This window comes from Cydia fagiglandana, chromosome 12 (assembly GCF_963556715.1).
Source record: "Cydia fagiglandana chromosome 12, ilCydFagi1.1, whole genome shotgun sequence".
Classification (NCBI taxonomy): Eukaryota; Metazoa; Arthropoda; class Insecta; order Lepidoptera; family Tortricidae; genus Cydia; species Cydia fagiglandana.
Window position 1 is genome coordinate 10,185,920 of NC_085943.1, and position 23,703 is coordinate 10,209,622.

Below are 23,703 nucleotides of genomic sequence, written 5' to 3' on the forward strand. Positions count from 1 at the left end.
GGTATTCGACATATATAATGTTCTTTTATTTTATTAATAGGTAGTACAGTAGGTAAATACAGCAGCACGTATCGCACATTTATCGATATCGATAAACAGTAGGTACTGGAAGTGTCGAGCCCTAGCGTTGTTTTTTTTGTGTTGGTAGTATTGTGTGGTTTTTCTTTTTTTAACAATTATGGCCTGGATGCGAGATCTTTAAGCCTGTATTTGGTGTGTTGGGATATGTACGTTCATAATTCGGTTCGAGGATTGTTCGAGAGTGCCGACTCTTAAAACGTAGTGATTATATGCTCTTTGATTCAATGTATGTACTTCTTTGTTAAGTTTTATTGACATTTGTTATTGACATTTAGATTTTATTCTAGAAACATTCTAGACTAGTATTTTTTATACAATTTTTTTTTTATGTTTGACGATCTTTTTGTGAAATTCTTAGTATTAAATTTGATCTGTATAATAATCCAATATTACTATGGAATAATATTAACTTCAATAAATTGCTCTGATAATTAGCTTAAGATAATATATTATTATGTAAAACGTTCATAAGTGCTTGTTACTAGGCCTACATGAATAAAGTATTTTTGACTTTGACTTTGACTTTGACTTTGAAATAAATAAAATAAAAAATCCACGAAACCCAAGTTTTATTTATGTATAGAAAAAACTAAAAGTAAACTACACCCAAAATATAACCAACACGTACCTATATCATTATCACGCGTATGTTTTACACGAGTCGTATATATTTACTACCCGTATACTTTCATGTATCTTTGATTTTTTCGCCTTGTATCCGTCTGACTGTCGTTTTTCCGTCACATAAGTTTACAATAGTCTTTCATGTTGATATCATGTTTCACATACATCGTTGCTTTATGCATGGAGTACTTAAATAAGTATTTCATTCATTTAGAATATGCCACAAAACTGTTTCTAATAAACTGTAAGCCATTTTTCTTAGTTTCTCAAATAATAAAATTGCCATAAGCAACCATATACATACTTCGTCTTTGACTTGGCGGCAGAGGCAGCAAGTTATTTAAAATCAATTCTGCTTACGCTGCCAATTCCAACACCTACGATTACAATTAATATTAATTTCATTATTTCGTCGGAACTCATTATATGTAGTAAAAAAATCAACAACGCACCATAAATCCAATAAAACAGAATCAACCTTTTTCAACTTTACCTCCATAACAATTTAAAAAAAAATAACTACGCGTGTTTGAGTAGACCTTTTTACCGCTAACGTTTAGATGAAATATTTTAAATGTTTTTATTTGTGTAGTTAAATTTATGATTAAAAATTATAGAATTTGATTAATAATGTATTATTTATTAAATTCATGTTGATTTTATACAAATAAAACTGCAAATTATAGCAAACATTGTTTTTTGTTTTTTTTTTGCAGGCGTAGTGGCAGAGTGTCATTACGAACCATAAAGCAAATACTGCCTCTAGTTTTTTTTTAATGGATGAATGCCACGATGCTGTGTCACAAATATATGTGAAATGAAAATTAAAAAAGAGGACTTTGCCGGCCTAGGCCTGCAAGATTTGTATGAAATTCCATTATCTACCCTTTGTCCTAGCCGCACCTGAAACGTCATACTTCGCAGCCTATTATAAGGAACATAACATCAATATTTCATTGCATGTTTGAGAAAAGTAGTATATTTTGTCATAGTTTAGTACTAAATGTCAATGTTGGGTAATTTTTTGTAGACTGCATTTCTCATCTTAAGGGCCGGCAACGTACTTGCAGCCCCAGTGATCGCTGTGCTTATGTATTTTTGGGCGAGTTTTTGGGTTTCTTATGGGAATATTTGGTACAAAGGGACATGTTACAGTGTCCCAGTGTATATTGACATGATCTGTCAAACTGTCAAATTTGACAGTTTTTGTCAAATTTAGTGTAAGATCATATTTTGTCATGGTTAAGTACAAAATAAAATTACTTAAATATTATTATTGAATAGAATAGAATAGAATAGAATAGAATAGGTAATTATATGGTAATCATCATCATCATCATTTTCGCTTTCAGTCGCCCACTGCTGACCTATAGGCCTCTCTTCGTGTACGCCACTTATATACATGCATTTATGTGTATGGTAATATTTAGTACAAAGTGACATGGCATAATGTATATTGACATAATCTGTCAAACTGTCAAATTTGTTTTTTATTATTACTACATAATCATCATCATCATCATTTTCGCTTTCAGTCGCCCACTGCTGACCTATAGGCCTCTCTTCGTGTACGCCACTTATATACATGCATTTATGTGTATGGTAATATTTAGTACAAAGTGACATGGCATAATGTATATTGACATAATCTGTCAAACTGTCAAATTTGTTTTTTTTTGTCAAATTTAGTGTAGAGTATTATATTAGTATTATATTTTTACCTTTTATTATTAGTATGTAAAAAACAAGTAAGGGCCGGCAACGCACTTGCAGCCCCAGTGATCGCTGTGCGTATGTATTTTTGGGCGAGTTTTTGGGTTTCGTATGGGAATATTTGGTACAAAGGGACATGTTACAGTGTCCCAGTGTATATTGACATGATCTGTCAAACTGTCAAATTTGACAGTTTTTGTCAAATTTAGTGTAAGATCATATTTTGTCATGGTTAAGTACAAAATAAAATTACTTAAATATTATTATTGAATAGAATAGAATAGAATAGAATAGGTAATTATATGGTAATCATCATCATCATCATTTTCGCTTTCAGTCGCCCACTGCTGACCTATAGGCCTCTCTTCGTGTACGCTACTTATATACATGCATTTATGTGTATGGTAATATTTAGTACAAAGTGACATGGCATAATGTATATTGACATAATCTGTCAAACTGTCAAATTTGTTCGTTTTTGTCAAATTTAGTGTAAAGTATTATATTTTGTCATAGTTTAGTACTAAATGTCAATGTTAGATAATTTTTTGTAGACTGCATTTCTCATCTTAAGGGCCGGCAACGCACTTGCAGCCCCAGTGATCGCTGTGCTTATATATTTTTGGGCGACTTTTTGGGTTTCGTATGGGAATATTTGGTACAAAGTGACATGTTATAGTGTCCCAGTGTATATTGACATGATCTGTCAAACTGTCAAATTTGACAGTTTTTTTGTCAAATTTAGTGTAAGATCATATTTTGTCATGGTTAAGTACAAAATAAAATTACTTAGTATTATTGTTGACAGATACTGTCAAATGGGATGTTGTTTGACAGAATCTGTAAGAATCTTGAAAGTTGAAAGTTTTTTAATAAATATGGATCTTGCTTACGCAGCGTCTTATGTAGGCGAACATCGCGCGATCCCGAAGCGAAACGGCGGGACGCGGCGCGAGGCGGCTCAATCAATCCTTTGATGCCCATAGAAGTGTCCTATGTAAGCGATCTCGTTGTGACCGCGGTGCGGCGCGTTTTGATGAATGCTGATGGTCCTCGTTATTATGCTCAAGGCATTAGTCTTAAATAGTAGGTACTTAAGATAAGGTGTTGTATAGTAATCAAAGTGAATGAGGTTCAGTCGGCACGCGTTGATGTCTTTTTAAATTTTGTTTGTTTCATAGGAGTTTCTTTAGGAAAATTTGTTTTTAGGGTTCCGTACTCAAAGGGTAAAACGGGATCCTATTACTAAGACTCCGCTGTCCGTCCGTCCGTCCGTCCGTCCGTCACCAGGCTGTATCTCACGAACCGTGATAGCTAGACAGCTGATATTTTCACAGTTGACCTATTTCTGTTGCCGCTATAACAACAAATACTAAAAACATAATAAAATAAAGATTTAAGTGGGGCTCCCATACAACAAACGTCATTTTTGACCGAAGTTAAGCAACGTCGGGTGGGGTCAGTACTTGGATGGGTGACCGTTTTTTTAGATAATGGTACGGAACCCTTCGTGTGCGAGTCCGACTCGCACTTGCCCGGTTTTTACGATAAACTTAGATACATATAGTCCGTTTTTTTTAGCATTAGAAATAACTTCGCAGAAGTAAGCTTATGGTTCCAAATCCGGCACTTTTAGCGGTAATAATTTCAAGTAAATTATATGTATTGACCATGCTACATTAGATAATTCAATAATTATTAACAATTAAAGAGCCTGATAAAAACTGCACGCTTGCTTCTGCGGAGTTCTTTCTAATGCTAAAAAAAACGAACTATAGAAAACAACCATGACTCAGGAACAAATATCTGTGTCATCACACAAATGAATGCCCTTACTGGGATTCGAACCCAGGACCATCGGTGCTTCAGGACCAGCGCTTCACAGGCAGGGTCACTAGTTCACTACCCGCTAGGCCAAACCGGTCGTCATACTTTATGATTGTACCGCGATTATTGTGTCATGTATGGCACTATAGAATTTCCGATTTAGCAAGAACCCTTTATGGCATAATAACAATCCCGTGTGGTGACTGATGTACTTCGAGTCAACAATTGGCGAGAGGTCGCACAGGATCGAGAAAAATGGCGCTGTCTTGTGTCGGAGGCCGGAGGCCGGAGGCCAAGGGTCATCGGTAATCATTATTATAATAGGTGTATTGGGGTAATTCCAAATACATCAGAACTGTTAATTCTAAATACTTCAGAATATCGAGTACTTAATTCCGAAAATAGACTATGTACATACGTACAGATATAATGGAATCAGGGGTCATTTTCGTAATAACCCGACATTCTGAGGTATTCGGGTACCTAGCTTATATTTTGGAAGTTACCTCCTGATATTTAGACAGTTTTTTCGCAAGAGACAGGTTTATCTTAGTCAAGATCTTCAGTGTGATATCTTTAACATCCAAGATGGCGATGTCATGCTCTTCTAGATTCTCTTCCTCAAGCAGCCAGGCATCTGTAAAAAAATAATAAATTGGCCTATAGTCGAGTAGATGGCGTTAATATTAATATTTAGTAAGTTGACACATATCATTGAAAGAATAAGGATCAAAGTCAAATGGCGTTCTAACAGTTTTATCTTCTCTCATAAGATGGCAGTAAATTTACAGTGGCTACATAATTTATTTTGACAATCCGTCTTTATACACTCTATTCTTTTTGGTTAAGTAAAATTACCAGCCGCGCACCTCAGTGAAAATTACCTGTGGTAAGGAAGAACATTCGGGCATCCTGCAGATAGTCGTAGTTCTCGAGGCCAGGGTCGTTTAGTTGCCAGATGAAAAGGTTGCGGTTGCCTGGTGCTTTTACTTGGCCTAGGTTCCTGAAATGATAAACACAAATGTAGTAGATAGTTCAGTATAAAAACACAAGTTCAGTCTTATAGCAGTGGGGAGACACTCCTGACTTCCGGCAAACTAGGCTCCGTTCGGCTCAGCATTGCTCCGAGCAATTATTAGGCCTTGACACAACTTGACGTCCCTTTGCGTGCACGACCACCGATAATTACTTGAATTTTGACAACCCTAAATAGCTGAAAGGGATAGTATCATAAGTTAGAAAGGGATATCATGATTCGACCCTGAATCGCTATCAAACTTCGGTTTTGTAGGAAGTGTCATTTCTGTACGGTAGTAGGTACTATTACTTATTCTGTGCTTATACGTACCTACTGCAGTATAGGTATCTACTGCAGAGATAACTGATCCCACTTGCAAACAAGTTTCTATGCAGGGAGGTCCATATCTCTACAGCTTACTGGAGGTACGTAATTTAAGAACTGGGAGGTTGTCTAATGTCTAGTAGAGAGTAGAGATCGCTTACAGCGACAAGAAACGTCTTGTAGTTTTAAACCGCTGTTTACGCTACGTGGCATGGTACAAATTGTGGTGTTGGCATTTAGAGTGTTCTGGACTTGAGCCAATTTTAGTTCCCTACACTCACTAGACCCAAATAAAAATTGTTAATTCATTGAATCTGGGTTTTCCACACTGAATACTGAAATGAGTCATGCATATATCCACTTTCGCAGTCGCAGGCTGGATATAGGAATCTTCCTGACCTGCACTCTGTGACTTAATGATAATAATGGGCCAGATTTTTTTTTATTTCATGTCACCCAGAGTAAAAACTATAACTTTTAGGGTTTCCTTTTGTCAAGTGCAATAGCAGCTCATAGCGGTGTCAAACATCTTATATGTAACATCCCCGTGGTCTCGGAGAAGACTGCAGTCTTCTCCGAGACCACGGGGACAACGCCGTCCTCGAAACGTCGGAGGTAAATCTTAAAACTTAAATACGCGATTAAGTCCCGTTGTGTAGTTTCATAATGTTAAATAATCGTGAAAGTTTTAATCAGTATCTTATATGTATTTTATAACAATTATAACTTAAATGCAATATACACAATCAAGTAGAGATATATGTAATGTGTTTGTTTTGAATGTTGTAAGTAATCTAATGTCAAAGTTGTAAGCGTAGGTATTGCGACTATTGCATTATCCTAACGTTTAATAACGGATGCCGATGAGATGCCAACAAGAGGATAACACATCAGGAAATGACATGAAAAAACCTTGAGATGCAATGAAGGACACAAAGGTGACCTCTGAACTCCGCGTAACTTTGTCAACTCCCATATAAAAGGTATTCACTTTGTAAGAGTCATAACACGCGAAGATTATTAAATTGCCATAAATATGGAAAGCTGCAAGACGGTAGGAAAAACCAAGGAATAAGGACCGTGAGAAGCAATCTAGAAAAGTCGTTGTAGGAGTAATTTTTTATCTAGTATAGTATAGTATAGTAGTATCTCCAGTGTAGGTAATTATGGATGACTTTATCCATCTTTATCCACGTGATAAAATAACTGTCACTTGTAACCCTGTGGGATAGAAAGTGATGGACACCCTTTTATCACGCTGTCACGTAGACAAGAACGACCATAATATCCGTACTGAAGACCTTTTCAATAAGTATGTTTATAGAGGAAGTAGTAGTAGTAAAATACAAAAAAAAAACATAAAACATTAAAGAACACACATCATTAGTACAAAGGCGAACTTATCCCTTTCAGGGATCTCTTCCAGTTAACCCTTGAGCAATTGAAGGAGAATTGGAATTGGTTAATAACTAATAACCAAGACAATCTACTAACCCAACTCAACAATGGCATCGTCGAAATTACTCAACCTACAGTTTGCACAAACTCATTACCAAGACAATGCAACATAGGCATCGCCTAATGACTCTATTCAGGCTATTGATCAAGTCAGACGTCAGTCAATTAAAATGTAACAATTTTAATGACTTAATGTCAGGACCGGTGGATTAAATTCTTTTGGTTACCTGCTCCGTCCCGTCCCGTGGTCTACAAAGCCCCATTTACACGACGCGGGAACTGTCATGTCGATATACTTACATTGCTAAGAACTACAGAGGACAATAAAGGCCAAACAAAGGGGAACAATTTTTCCCAATCTGATTAAATTAATTGTCCGATCAAATCAGGTGGGGCGGATGCAACGCCAATTTGACCACTTTCACCAATTTAAAAATGGTGATACTTGAGCGCTTTAAATAAAAAAAATGCCCCCAAGCGTTCGCGCTTTTTTACGAGCGTTACAAATTGGTATTCTTGCGTCCGCACCCCATTTTATCGGTAATATCGTTCATAATTGGCGGTTGAATTCGGCGAGCCAAATCGGCGTCTGCGTCCGCACGGCCTGATTTGATCGGACAATTTAATCAGATTGGCGAAAAATTGTCCCCGCCTGGACACGCCTTGAATTCAGTCGATGAAGTCGATCGATCAAATGCTGTAATGTAACGAAAATTGCATGCATCAAGTTCTTGATCCATCTAAACATTGACTTACACAATTTTCAGGGCGTTCTGCACTTGCGGTGACATTGGGTCCCGTTTCACAAAGAGCTCCGGCGTCGACGCCCGGAGACTCGTGAAGCTTTCGATGGCCTTCTGGGCCTTCTCCATGTCGTAGTAGCAGCTGTGCAGGAAACGGCGGAGCAGCTTGTCATCTGAAACATTGTAAGGATTACATTACATATACGTTTTTGTTTCCGGCTGGGCCGACAAAAATATTATTGGTCAGGCTGGGCCGACAAAAATATTATTGGTCAGACGTATTTATGTGAGGATGCTTGAGGGTCTGCGAGACGAAATATGTGTACGGGCTTCTTCTGTGATATGTTCTTTTGTCACATAGGTATATTGATATTGATGTGTATAATCTTGATTTCGAAGTGCTATGGATTATTGATATGCTGTGGAATTTAATGAATATACAAATAGGTACTCTACTATTTGTACGCCTTAGCCTCAGACTCGTTTGCGAACGATAACCGTTTGGAATATCACGAAAGTGCCATGTCGAGTACACAATAGTGTTTCCGATATCTCGACAATTCCAGGTTTTCACTCTCTCACTTATTGAGTGTAACTAGATGAGATGTAGAGACATATAACAATACATACGGTGCCCTAAAAACAAAAAGCTAAGGCCCTGACAGTGAAACCCAGATGAAAGGAGAGTAGACGAGATATTTCTTCATAGTAATGAAAAACTCGTGCGAAGTAGTTTTTGCCGATCTTTATGAAATATTTGATAAGTGATAGGTACCTACTTAGGTAATATTTACTTACGAAATTTTTTTTGGATGCCAGACTAATCCTAGCATGTCCCCTAGCTTCTAAATATAACTCTTAGGTTAAAATAAAGCGACTGTCCGTTTCATAAATCATTGGCTGCGCAAATTATGTATTTTTGGGACTTCGGACTAAATGCTCAACAGGTACTGAGCACGAGGCATTGTCGGCTTAGGCCGTAAATAATGTATTTCTTGCCAACGTCTGATGCACCGATTTATGTTCTATTATCTACTAAATTATATGACTAACAAAACAATCGACGATGGATTATATTAGAGGAAAAAACAATGAATAAAGAGCCACTGTTCTCTTGGTTGCACGACACCGTAACAGACTTCGTGGTAGATGTCTATGATTTATTTATTATGAATCGCAATCTAAATAATAGGTCAAGCTATTTAGCTGTGCCTTGAAAATTGTAGGTTAAAAAAGTTCTCAGTTTTCTTATCTACAAATACAAAATATTGAATCAATATGTATATGTATGTAATTTCGTATTTTGTTGTGTTGATTAAACGCATTGTATGATAAACGATACACCTGCATTGATGGCTAGCGATGATAAGAGTAAGTAGGTATTATACCTATTATTTATGCACATTGTGTCTACGAAACTATATATTCTTATGGTTCTATTTTGACACGCACGCCTTTCTGACTATATATCTTCATCCCTTCAAGATTGGAGTCAAAACTTCTCCAGAATTTAGCCCGAGATCGAGATAGTGAATTTTTCCGCTTTTCGCATAAATACATCGATGGAATTGACTCACCCATATCCTTAGGCACATGAGGTTGTGCGGCGACCCATTCTTTTAGCTCTACCAGTAGCTTCTCAAGGTCTTTCGGCTCCCCCATTCTTACTGCAAACAAAAAGTTTAACTTATTACACCATGCCTATTGTCACAGCCTACAAATGACTCCATATATAGGTAGGGTTGCCATAATTAGTCGGAACGGATAAGGGACAGTGGACAACTTTTTTACCTGAGGGCCTACTTTTTTATTGAGCCTCAGAAACTTTCGCGTGGGCCACCGAGAGGGGGGGGAGGGGTGTGTCTGGTTGCTACTGTTTGGAGCTGGGGTTTGGGGAGCCCTGTTCTAGAGCGCTATTAATAAATAATTAAACATTATAGGCAGGGTCACTAGCCACTAGGCCAGACCGGTCGACCAAATACGGGACAAAAACGGGACCAGTAAAAATACGGGACGTGATACATGCTTAAATACGGTGATAGAGTCTGTGCGGAAAGAGAAGAGTCGTGGGATTTGAGGGCGCGCCAGTGCTATTTTATGGTTTTTGCTATGCTGACAACACTGGTCACGTGATTATAGTACGACACTAAAGGTCATGATACTTGAATCCCTTTTGTTCCGGTTTTTTACCACGGCTTACTAAACGGAGCCTGATGGTGGTGTCGGCTCGTCAACTCAATCCTCTGATTTAGCGCAGGCACTAGTTTTCTTTTTAAAACACACTTGTTTTTATGTCTCAGATAAGTACTAAAAAGTGACTGCGAATGACAAAACTGCTAAAACTAGTTAAGAATCTGCCCAATACAACTGTAATTTTAGTACCAAACAAGATAGAGTCTCATTTATGTACTGCCTAATCTGTGCAGTCCAACAGTTATTAAAACCGGGTAGATCGGGTAGAAATTGGGCTGTAATTTTATCTGGGATATATTTCACCCATTGTAAACTTGACTTGTAATGTATGTGTACTTTATTAATAATAAATATGAATATGAATAAAAATAGTGCATAAGAAGGTAGGCCTTATTGGGATATGTCCGGTCCTCTCATCTCACGATATTTTACTTCGCCGAAAAGTCACTGCTAAATATGAAATATAACTTCGTAACTAACAGAACCTACAAATAAAGAAATATTTTATTAGAAAAAGTTTCATTCTTTGTAATCGAAGTCTGAATTAAAATATTCAATGTCACTTATGTTTGAGCTAGCTTCAAAACAACCAGGGACACTCATAGAACTATCTTCATCTCAACTGGATGTGCTTGAATCCGGCACGTAGATTACGAATTCTTGCATATCACCTACTTAGCGGTCTTTTATTCGAGATACCGTAGGTACTTTTACACAATCCAGAAAAAGAAATTCCATATAAATATGCATAAAATGGCAAGTATCAAGACTATTTCTCAGTTATTTTAAAGATCATGAATGACCTGCATATTTATGAAAATTAATATATTTTGAATGAATATACTTACCGATTATGTACCGGAGACAAGTCACTTAGGGGGCTTATTAAATAGGTAATTATTTAATATTAAATACAACATCAATACCCGTGAATAGCGGAAACACGTTCCGCGACTTTTTGTAAGTCGATAGTCGGCTTTTAGCCGTTTTCTTCCCGCTGAAAAAACCGAACAATGTTAAATATAATTTTTCTTGTGGTTTTATGTACGGTTTCATCGTGTTTTGAAAATATTTTATACATAAAACTTGCGGTTTTTGTTAATAAAAATATGCAATGACAGAAGTTTGTTTACTTTTTACAAGACAGGTGTCAAAGGTTTGATTGCCATATAAAATTTAAAATGTTAGTTCCCGTTTCTGCCACGACTCTTCTCTTTCCGCACAGACTCTAGTCCCGTATATACGGGACGTATGGCAACCCTATATATAGGGCCAGTTGCACCAACGACATTTAGCGGACTGTTCAACATCACTCGGTAGTGAACTATGAAACTTCCTATACAATAAAATTTTGCGAATGCTTTAACAGTTGGTTGCCGGTGCCAGATGGTTTGGTGCAAGTGGTGCAACCGACCCATAGTATCGTAAATATTTGTTATACGAACTTTAAACTAGTAACTAACGTAACAATAGGTACAGATGTAGTGCATAATTGTTTTCCATCGTAATTTCTTCGTATTTGTCATGTTACTTCAGTTAACCTCAGTATTTTTTGTACCGAGACTGAAATAGCAAGACACGTTTGTACGTTTCCATGAAAATACGATGGAAAATAATCTTGCTCTACATCTGTAGGTAGGTATATTATGTACGAACTCTACATAACTCACGTCACGCTCGTATCACGTTCGTCTAACAAGGAAAGGTACCTAACTGGCCGGCTCCGATTTGAGTTTTTTTATATGTTATAGAGTAGTCCAAAACAACGGACACGTATTTTTTTAGCTGCCCAAACTCAACCTATTATATATTGGGAGAAATTGCCCTCCAAAGTACTGAAAAGTGACCGAAACCTCTAACTTCTGGAGAGAGTTTTGTTCAAGCAAATTGCTAGTTAATTAATGGTTTGATTACCTATATATATTGGAGAACATGAAAAAATAATGTACACGTGTTTTGTTATTTCGAGTCATACCTAAGTACTCATATTTTCCAAAACAAACACACTTCAAAGTTCCTTATTTCTCATCGCTTCGTGATGTCAGTTTACCTTTGAATTTTGAATGGAGCTTGAATGAGCCGAAACTTGTGGTTTTCTTCTGCTTTGCACTCGCAGACAATTAGATTTTTTGTATAATTACACTTAATTGGAAAAGGTCATCAGATCGATTTTACAAGCACTCGTTTGCAAGTTTCCGGGCTTTAAAACTTGTAAATTAATTAAATTCACTAAGTAAGTAGATTAATTAAATTCACTACCTAAATATGTCAAAATTCGTAATTTTGCTTTTGAGTCAAATTAATTTTAACATAAATTTTACGTGATTTCAACAACACATTTAAGGTATTACTAAATATAGTATGACAGTATTAATCTCGTAGGCCCATGCAATTGATTATTTATTACTTACGCAAAACGCCACCGAGAAAAACGATCGAAATACCAAGGAACTTCATGAGCACAGTGTTGTGTTGACGTTATCTCGAATTATGGTTAGATTTTTTATCAGATGGTGGACAATTGGACATAAAATCACTTTACAAACACACAATTGTCCATCCACATTTACATAGTTGGTGCAAGAAATGTTAAGTCCAGCCATAGCCATATGCATTGACCGGTAAACAAATTGTTCTCATTTAATAGATGATAGAGCTACGTAAATATTAAGATACTAATCTGGACTTCGTAATGATAAGTTCATTGTTCATTCATTGCTATAAAAACGCTTGTCCCCTACACAATACCTAACGTGTTTTACGTGTTTCATGTTTCATTGGCTTTGTGATTGTGATATGACACAAAAAAGATGTACCTAAAATATTTAAAAACCACTAATACCTACCTACTTAAACGTCAATTAAATTATGTTAGGTTTTTCTTAGGTCGGGAGATTGTATAAAGGCTGTAAAGTTATACCTAGATAAAGATAAGTAATTTAAACATAATTAATAACAAACTTAGAATAAAATTAACCTAAAATTATAAAACTACCTAAAAAGCTAAAACTAATACCTAAAAAAATATATATACAATGTATATATATAACATAATGTGGGTGATCAAGCCGAATATGTATATATTAGGCTAGATCACCCAGGTCCGAACCTTGTGGAAGGGGTTTTATAAAATAAAAAAGCCATAATAAATTAAAGTAATTTAAAAACACATTTGAAAAACTCTGAACCTTAATTACACAATTTTGAAACTTACGGAATCACAGCTCAGTAAACGTTCAAAACCTGTAGGGGAGGTACGGGACCATTGGGCAATCGGGAGGCTCGGGCACCCCCTTGTAAATCAGGACTATTTACAACCTAATAATGGTATACCTAAAATAGGTATATAGTGCAAATTATACCAGATTTGTAACAAAAATAACAACTTGATGAAAAGCGGCTTAGCAACATCATTTTACATTTGCGTCATAGTCATAGGTGGTGTAAATGTTAAAAACAAAAACTTCAAATGGTGAATAAAAAAAAAACAAATAGTTAAAAACTACCTACGAAGAACTAGAAGAGAAAAACCTGATTGTATGGTCAACAAAGTCACCATTAATAATTTTAGCATAAAATATTTTAATAGATTGTCAGTGGAAAAAAACCAGGGACTGTATGCAATGCAATGCGGTGAACTGAGGCGCTAGAGTTAGACCAAGAAAAGTCTGCAGCGATTTTGATAGCCCGCGCAGTGCAAGCGTTATTTTAAACGTCAAACTTCTAAGAAATTATGACGTGTAAATAACACTTGCACTGCGTGGGCTATCAAAATCGCAGCAGGCTTTTCTTGGTCTAACTCTAACGCTTAATCAAGCGGAAAGAGAAGAGTCGTAGAATGTATGGGCTTTTGGTTAACCAACCAAATACAAAACCGCCTGGATCAGTCGCTGAACGACCTGGCTTTAACCTACATTATTTGATCATTTAATGTTTGTGTTTACTTTTATTTAAAAACCTGCAGTGGCGGATTTGCCCTAAGGCCCAGTAGGCCGGGCCTTGGGCGGCAAGATATTTAGGGGCGGCAAATTGTGACAAAAAATTCGCTGATGATAACAAAAAATAACTCAAAATGTATATGTCGCAGTCAAAAGTGTGAACTGGTCAAAAGAACTTTTAACCGACAAAAACAGGCAAAACTGCTTTTGACTGAGCATGTTGGTCAAAAGTAGTTTTACCTGAAAATCATTGGTTAATAGTAATTGTGACTGTTACTATCAGTCAAAAGTACTCGCAGAGATAGGTAGGTTAGGGTTATTTTTTTTTTGCTACGCCCAAAAAACGAAACTGTTCCCAGAGATAGGTAGGTTAGGGTTATTTTTTTTTGCTACGCCCTAAAAACGAAACTGCTGCCAGAAATAGGTATGATTTTCAGGTAAAACTACTTTTGACCAACATGCTCAGTCAAAAGCAGTTTTGCCTGTTTTTGTCGGTTAAAAGTTCTTTTGACCAGTTCACACTTTTGACTCCAACATATATACCTAGATTACCTAGTCAATATGATGGGTGCTGAGAAAGGGGCGGCTACAGGGCCTGGGGCCTAGGGCGGCAAAGACTCCAAATCCGCCACTGAATACCTGAAGATACCAGTGGCGGCGCGTCAAACATATCCATAGTCAAACCGGGGCTAATTTGGCTTACATATTTCCTTTACAACTCTGCTCAAACTTCCAAAAACAGGCAAGCCGGTGGGAATCGGCTTTTATGGACGCGCCGCCACTGGAAGATACAGACTATAGGGGCATTTCCTAATTCTAATTCTAATCAACGGCGCGTTGTCTCGTTCGATTCGCAATAGGTCGGATTTAAAGTGGTCTTCACATTGGATGCGGGTGGCGGCACGGCGCTCCGGTGTGCGAGCGGAACACCGCTACAAACGTACATAGCACTGTCTCGCTCGCCAAAGTGCGGATCCGGATTCGTGTGATAACCGCATTAACTATGTATTTACAAGGTTACAGCCATCAAGTATGTAAGACTTAGGTACCTAGGAAATGTTTATAGCCGTCCATAATAGTCTGTCTATACTATACTTGTACGTAAGTACGAGGCTAATGGCTACTCGTCCATATAAGTACATAGCAGGTATTATATAACAAACAATGCTGTGATCAGAGGAACTGAAGCATTACTGTATGTATTTATGTCAGTATTGTTTTATTAATGTGACGTGCCACAGCAAAAGGTACCTTATGGCGGCTGGCGCTTACGTCGTATAGCGCCGCAATAATATTGGAGCAGCGTTAATAATAGCGTAAGCGCCATAAGGTACCTTTACCCGTGGGATGTCACATTTCATGCCGGCTCTATGGTCTCTATGAAAAAAAATACTCTTGGAAAGATCCTATTTGACTAATAAAACTGGTAGGTCGTGACGTTAGCCAGCAATATCTAAAATCCCGACTTAATTTTGGTACCATACTTGGGTTACATACTTTTGATTTATGGTAGTCGAGTCACATCTGGGAATTTGACTAATCGAATGTGTTCCTTAGACGCCTATTCGGACTTCGTAAATCTGCAATTAATTTGATATTGTGCATCTCACGCGCGCCAATATAAAACACGTAGGTACATCATATGTGACGTCCCACGGCAAAAGGTACCTTATGGCGGCTGGCGTGTACGTTGCATAGCGCCGCAGTAATATTGGAGCGGCGTTAATAATAGCGTAAGCGCCAACCGCCATAAGGTACCTTTCTCGTGGGACGTCACATATTCATAAGGTTCGAATAGGAATAGGTTCCTCAACATTTGACAGTCCAGTAGGGCTAATATGGTCGGCTCTTTATCATTTGTCACCATGCCTGTCACTTTCTAACAAATATGTAAGTGCGAAAGTGACGCATGTCATGACAGGTGATAAAAATGCGACCATGACAGATTGTCAGATTTGCAGATTTACCGTAGAAACCGTAGATTTAGGATTGTTCATTTTTTATTTTAATGTTCTATTTCGAAAACCATTAAGATTCACGATAAGTGAAACGATATAGAAGTAGAAAAAGTTCATCATAATATATTTTAACTGCTTAGTTAACATTGCAATTAATTATCCATCTGCTCATCAATGCCTCCACCTCTTTTGCATCTTTATTACACTAAATTTTAATATTTATACATACAGACCGTATTTTAGACAGGTATCTTAGCTTAAAAATTTAAGTTGTGCCCTTGAGTTTAGTATAATAACTTTTAACAATCTCTTACCAGGGGTGTAGTAATGCTGTTCACTTTGCCTTCTTCAAAACAAAACACTATACACTGAATGAACAAAACAAAAGAACTTTGTCAACAAAACACTATCGAAACGACGGCAACGGATGTTTACAAGGTCAAGTGCGTGGGAGGACACGACTGGTGGAGATGCCGAGTGCTGTAATACTGACTAACAACTTCCAACTTCCAACGATACAGCGCGAGAGTCGGTACAATCGGCCAGACAGGTTTTGTAATTTGTAAGTCATTATTCAACTTGAAAAAGATATCAGATTGATTTCAATATCAGCGCGTTTAGAGGGGGCGCGACGCACGTACTTACCTATATTAGTTACGAGTATATTACGAATCTAACGATTACAAATACTTAAATGACTTTGTCGATGTTGATATCGGGTTCTTGTAATATCTCGTCAGGTTTTAAATTAATATTTATATTACTTAATAACGAAATTAATATAGGAATTTGGAGTTGAGAAGTTAAGATCATTTTTAAGTAGGTACCTAAGGTAATGGACGGATCGGATATTCGGATCGATATTTACCTAAACTTGGCAAAATCCCGGAAATTGTTGGGAAAATATGGAGTCGGCTTCTTTTTTATTATAAGTTTAATAAATATGCTCCGGGACTCCGGGATCGTACGAAATGACATAAGATGGTACAAATTTACCTACATGTTTAGTTTATGGCTATTTTTGACTATTTTTGTAAGGAAATATGTTGTTATATAGATCTAACAAGAACAGTGTATGTAGTGTAGCCGCAGCGTGAATTGGCAAAATAATGTAAGCATTTCTCTATACATATCTTACATAACTATTTACTACTTATTATAGTAGATTCAAGGGTTCTGTAATATAAGAGAATAATAAAACAATTTTTTTTGTATAACACATATATGTGACGTTTTCAAGCAAAAGGTACAATTTTGTCAATTGTAGATAAGGTTCACGTCTAGTTAAATCTTGATGGTATTCGCGACACTATGATTTGCGACAAAGTAGTACCTTTTGCTTGAAAATGACACATACATATGTTTATTAATAAATTACAAATATTCAGCAAGAGTTTTATGGAACTGGTTTCACATTACAAACTTAAACACTGCGCGTTTTGAACACCTAAATTATATTTAAACGTGTTGGTCGCAAATAAACTTATTTTAGTACCTTTCACTCCAATTCGATGTTTCGATACAGATTGCAAATGTTGCAATGATGTAGTTCGTAAATAATTAATGAATGTGTAAGCAAATACCAGTGCAACCTGCGTCTAAAAGTCTAACCAAAAGGTTAAGAAGTTTAAGCACGATCTTTATCATCTATTCATTTGAACTTTGCTTAGAATTATAATAAATAACTACAATTTTTTCCAAACTCGACATTAAGTCTGTTTCTGGATGCTGTAAGTATCCATTTGTACATAGAAAATGATCTTTCTACATCTACAGAAGTTAACGTTGCATATTTGTAAATATAAGAGTCACTTTCCTTATTCATTTGCTCACACATTTCTCTGAGCACATCAAAATCGGGATTTCTGTCCATGACTTGGTTGAGTTTATTTATGAATTTGTTATTTGCCGTCCATTCCAAGGCTATCCTTACTTCATCGAATATTTCGAATGATTGAATTATAGACAAATCCCTACTTTGCAATTTTGTTATAGCAATTTGTATGATTTCAAAATTCTCATGTATATACTGTAGGTCAACACATAAATTTGGTTTGGCTAAAACTTTCTTCGCTTCTCTAATAGAAACAGCTTCGTTACTATTTAACATTGAAACCACATTGGATATTTTTTCTAAATGTTTAGAATAATAGGATGCAGCTTCTAACCAGGTTCCCCACCTAGTTATTACGGGCTTTGGCGGCATGGGTAAATTTGGGTACATTTCTTTTAACAGATTAACCCTGTTAGGAGCCTTTAAAATATTTTTTTAACATTATTTATTAATGTATCTACGTCACTATAATTTAATCTTATTGTCTCTGTCAATCTGTGTAAGGCATGAGCCATACAAGTAAAATGCTTCATGTTAGGACAGGTTTCTTTCAGCATTTTTCCGGCCAGTAACATACGCGACACTATCAGAGCTGAACAGTAAAACATTATGCACTTTGTTATGGAATTGGTCGCCCCACAAGTCTCTTAGACACTCAATTACGAACTCATATATACTACGACCATTCACTTTCTGTAGCGGCTTGCAGGCTAACATATATACTGGTCCCGAAAGTCCTTTATATAATGGCTTTACCAAGAAATGCACGACGTATCTTCCCAAAAAGTCAGTCGTTTCATCTAAAGATATCCACAACTTCTGGTCTTTGATATCATTTTTAACGGCTTGCATTTTGGAATCAAACACTTTATCAAGATGTGTTCTTAAAGTTTTCTCGCATGGAATCGTTCTGTCTTTATGTTGGCACGTACAGATGTATTTTTCGAAAAACTGTCTAAAAACGGGATTTTCTACCTGTGTCCATGGTATGTTGCACATAATGAATAAATAAGCGAGATCATAATAAAAATCAGTTGGGGGCTCGACTCTCGTTCCTTGATGCTTCTTTGACTTCAAGTGCCGATTTAAAATACCCTTTTGAGCCTTTAAGTGCACTTCGCATTTAGTACATGTTATAATTCCACTTGCCGCATCGTATAACATCTCCGGGAGATCTCGAATCCATGATTGAGCTATATTTTCTTTCTTCGTACTATCCGCCATTGCAATCGCCACAGACTGAGGAGTAAAAAAATAGTCTGATTGTAATACACATTTATTTAATAAAAATATCTAATATTACTACGTGGCTGTAGCCTCATACAGAAGTAATTATTAAATTTTAACATTGGAATGCATTAATTTGTATAAAAGATTTTCCAAAACTTAATTTCGTATTATATGTAAAGTGTTGCAGCTTGTTAGCTAAGAAAAAAAACGATTAAGTACGATATAAATAATTTTTTCATACGAATAAAAATGTTGTGCTTAACTAAAAGTATATGTAAACGAAACATTAGCTCGTGATTGCTTTAATTTGACGTGCACATTATAAAGTACCAATTGTTATTCTATAGACACACTATTGTTTTGGTACATTTTGGAAATAATCTTACGAGTATTTTAGCAACAGTAACATAATTACTTATTTTTTTATTACTTAACTTTGAATATCATTGGTACAACTTACCGTTTAAACAGAGAAGATAATCCGGTCCAGGTCACAGGAAACACAAAGGTCCGGGAATCCAAAGCACAAGTCGGTATTGAAAAAGAATCCAAAATCCAAATCACAAAGCAAAGCCGAAACCGTTGTTGAATAGCCGAGTAGAAACGTAAAACCAAAGTAAATAACACACCCGAATGCATGTACAGTACAGCAACGAATGACCTATGCACTTTCGAAAACTATTAAATGAATATTACTCTCAACACCCCATTTAATCTCTAAGATAAAGCCCACGTACATACCTAAAGTACACGTGGTGACGAATTTTCTTTATATTGCCCGTCTTTTTTTACCTGCTATGCGTAAGACAATGGCGGTAGCAGAGATAGCGGAAGGGTAAAAAATTGAGACCACGGGCATAATGTCGTCCTTGAAACGTCGAAGGAAAACAATTTCTAAAGTACTCGTAGTTTTAAAAGTACTAGTACTCACGACAAGTTCCGTTAAACTAAGTTATGATAATGATACTTCGCTAGTTGAATAAATCTCAGGTAAATTGAATTTAATATTTCTCCATAGTAAATTAAATTAAATATATAATAAATAAGCGTATTAAAATGTTCAAATATGAGTTTAGATTGCCTTGTTACATAGTTAACAAATCCCGGGAAACCCCGGGAAATTTATTACGAAAATAAAGTCGAGTCCGTCTCCATACCGTTCACGCCGCCAAAGTTTAGGTAAATATCGATCCGAATATCCGATCCCTAAATTGGTCGCTACAAAATGGACTCTACTTATGAGTCGTTAATATGACTCCGACAAGTCTGTTCGGAAAGAGAAGAGTTGTGGAATGTACTGGGGTCCCATACATTCCACGACTCTACTCTTTCCGCGCAGTCTCTAAGCTTAGACTTTTAAGAATTTTATTAATTGAATTGTAGTATTCTTCTTTCTTAATTATAAAGATTCAATCTAAATAATTAAAAGAAGATACTCAAGCTAGCTCTGAGCGTCGGTCGGAGCGTGCGACTTTCAATCCGGAGGTCGCGGGTTCAAACCCCGCCTCGTACCAATGAGTTTTTCGGCACTTATGTACGAAATGACATTTGATATTTGCCAGTCGCTTTTTGGTGAAGGAAAACATCGTGAGGAAACCGGACTAATCGCAATAAGGCCTAGTTTCCCCTCTGGGTTAGAAGGTCAAATGGCAGTCGCTTTCGTAACAACTAGCGCCTACGTCAATTCATGGGTTTAGTTGTCAAGCGGACCCCAGGCTCCCAGCATGAGCCGTGGCAAAATGCCGGGATAACGCGAGGAAGAAGAAAACTCAAGCTACCTCTGAGAAAGCACTTAGTAACTTTAGTTGTAATCTAATCCACTGCAAACGAGTCCTTGTGTTTACATGAGCATGGGCGTTGCCTAAGTGGATCTGTATTCTGTACTAAAAAAATCCAAACGGCATATATATAGTAGGTATCTCCGGTTCAAAGTCCTACTTCAATTTCAATAGATGCAATTTCTGTAAAAACCAAAACCTAATAGCTGTAACGAGCCAGATTCATCATCACCATTAGGTAAATACGTCATTCGAAAGACGTCAATAATAGCTGGACAGCCCACCCCTGCCTAGAGGGCTGGAGGAGGTTTACGGGAGACATAAACAGCTATTCAGAGGGGGCGCGAGTGGTAAAACTGCTAGCAGGAGACCGAGCGTGCCAACTGGGTAGTTTGAGAATAAATGGAGACTTGGTTACGGAACCGGAAGAGATATTAAGCGTCATGCTGAAATCACATTTTCCGAACTGTGTAGAGGTGACAGAAATAGGTAAACAGGAAGGTCAGGAGGAGTCCGACTGGGCAGCGGCATTGGAGGTGGTGGAGGAGGAGAGGGTTGAATGGGCGATCAACTCCTTTGCGTCTTTCAAGGCTGCGGGCCCTGACGGAATCTTACCGGCACTACTGCAGAAAGGATATAGATACATAAAGGAGAATCTGGTGGAATTATACAGGGCAAGTATAGCCCTAAGCTATATTCCAAGGGTATGGAGAGAGGTAAGGGCGGTCTTCCTGCCTAAACCGGGGAAGAAATCGTACCAAGAGGCGAAATCATTTAGAAGCATAAGTCTGTCGTCGTTTGTGCTAAAGGCTTTAGAGAAGGTAATAGATAAGCATATAAGAGAGAAAGTGGAAAGCAGCGGATGCCCCCTACACGGGAATCAGCACGCTTACATGGCAGGAAAATCAACGGAGACAGCCCTACACAACCTAACGGTAAGGGTGGAAAGAGCATTAGACACAAAACAATACGCACTAGGCTGCTTCTTCGACGCGTAGAGGGGGCCTTTGATAAGGCTACTTTCGACGCCGTAGAAGAAAGCCTGAGGAGAGAGGGCATCCGACCGACAATAGCAAAATGGATAGGAAAAATGCTAAAAGGCAGATCCATAACGGCGGAGCTAGGAGGAGTATCAAAGAAGATTACTTAGTCCAAGAAGAGGCTTCCCACAAGGGGGATGTCTGTCCCCCCTGATGTGGTGCCTACTTCTTGACTCAATGGTGAAGGAGCTCAACAGAGGGGGTATGTATATGCAGGCCTACTCTGATGACGGAGTGCTACTAGTGAGAGGGGCGGTTCTTAGCGTCATAAGAGATATAATGGCAAAAGGCCTCAGACAGGTACTGAGGTGGTGTAGAGAGAGAGGACTGGATCTCAATCCGTCGGAAACAAAGCTAGTGCTATTCACTAATAAGAGAATAAAGGAGATGAGACCCTAAGAGATACAAGGCATAGAAATAGAAATGGTGAACGAGCTGAAATATCTGGGAGTGACTCTAGACAGTACACTCAGACACAAAACTCACATCAAAGAACAGACGGCAAAAGCCATAAGAACACTGTGTCAATGCAAAAGGGCAGTGGGGAAGAATTGGGGACTGAAGCCAGGTATGATCCACTGGATCTACAAGGCGGTGATACTTCCCAGGGTGCTATACGGGGCAGTGATATGGTGGCATAGGGCCCGTATTAAAGAATACCAAAAAGACCTAACCAAAGTACAGAGATTAGCGTGCCTCATGATGACAGGGGCCATGAGAACGACCCCGACACATGCATTGGAGGTAATGCTAGGCCTGAAGCCACTCTGGATAGAGGTAGAGAAAAGAGCCACTGAACAGTGGTATAGAATGAAAGCATGCAAGGAATGGAGAGGAAGCTGTGTGGACAAGAGACACGCGCTGATACAAAAAGAGGCGCTATCAAAATTTGAGATGCTGATGGCCAATAACGACCTTATAAAAAGGCAGAGGTATGTGCAATAGCGCGCTGTGCACATATAATTAAAGAGAGTGTGCAGCAAGAAGGCGCTGTTGTAATATATACCGATAGCCAAGCAGCACTGAAGGCACTAAAGAAAACATCGGTTACCTCCTCCCTTGTGAGAGAATGTCGGGAGGAGCTTAACTCGATAGGCAAACGAAGAAGCGTCACGGTGGCATGGGTACCAGGACACCAAAGAGTGACGGGTAATGAGAAAGCGGACGAGATGGCAAGGATGGGGGCGGAAACGGATCACATTGGTCCGGAACCGGCTCTACCTATGTCAGCGGACGTCACGAAGGGAGTCATAGAGAAGGTAAAAGAGATGGAAGCACAAAGAGAATGGGAAGAAGAAACTGGATGTAGACAGTCGAAGATGATGATCAAAGGCATAGACCACAGGAGAACCAGGTATCTTCTGAAACTAGGTAAGAGCAGTCTGAGACTTCTGACAGGTATCATTACAGGTCATAACACTCTCAATAGACACCTTAAGATAATGGAGATTAGCAGAGATGCCTCCTGTCCACACTGTGGTAAGGAGGAGACTAGCTTACACCTACTAAGTAGCGGAATGTATTATGTATGCGGCACCGCGATATAATACATTCGGCAAAGACACACTAAAAGAGAACGAACTAAAGGACGTCGAACTCAAAGATGTCCTTCTGTTCTGCAGGAAACAAGAAGATTTGAGGAGAATGGTGAGGGAATGCCGCCGGGACAGTAACCTGCAGCTCCGACTCCAGGGAATCGGGCTGAATGAACGCGGCACGCGATCGACAGCCCGCCTGCTTCCGGCCAGGCGTCCCTACACTACATCTACATCTACCCCTGCCTGAGCTCACATCAGGCGTGCAGGCATTACATTTTCAACCCCGTGTTTTACCTACATATATCCCAAAGACACAATAGGTACTAAAATAAATGAAGATTCTACCAATCTACCTATAGGTATGTTTGCATAGAATTGGCAGTGACAAGGTAAGTATGGGAATGCG

The 23,703-nt window shown here is 38.0% G+C and overlaps 1 protein-coding gene across 1 annotated transcript in view; it reads right to left on the reverse strand.

The window, feature by feature from the left end:
• The window catches only part of LOC134669566 (alpha-tocopherol transfer protein-like), a 29,657-nt gene extending 13,288 nt beyond the window's left edge, over nt 1-16,369 (reverse strand). The window contains exons 1-5 of the mRNA XM_063527216.1: nt 16,192-16,369; nt 9,366-9,455; nt 7,802-7,961; nt 5,130-5,248; nt 4,752-4,882 (exon numbers count right to left, since the gene is read on the reverse strand). Coding sequence (XP_063383286.1) covers nt 4,752-4,882; nt 5,130-5,248; nt 7,802-7,961; nt 9,366-9,450 — 495 coding nt within the window. The 5' untranslated portion in view covers nt 9,451-9,455; nt 16,192-16,369. The remainder of the gene's footprint in view (nt 1-4,751; nt 4,883-5,129; nt 5,249-7,801; nt 7,962-9,365; nt 9,456-16,191) is intronic.
• Between the last annotated feature and the right edge of the window lie 7,334 nt (nt 16,370-23,703).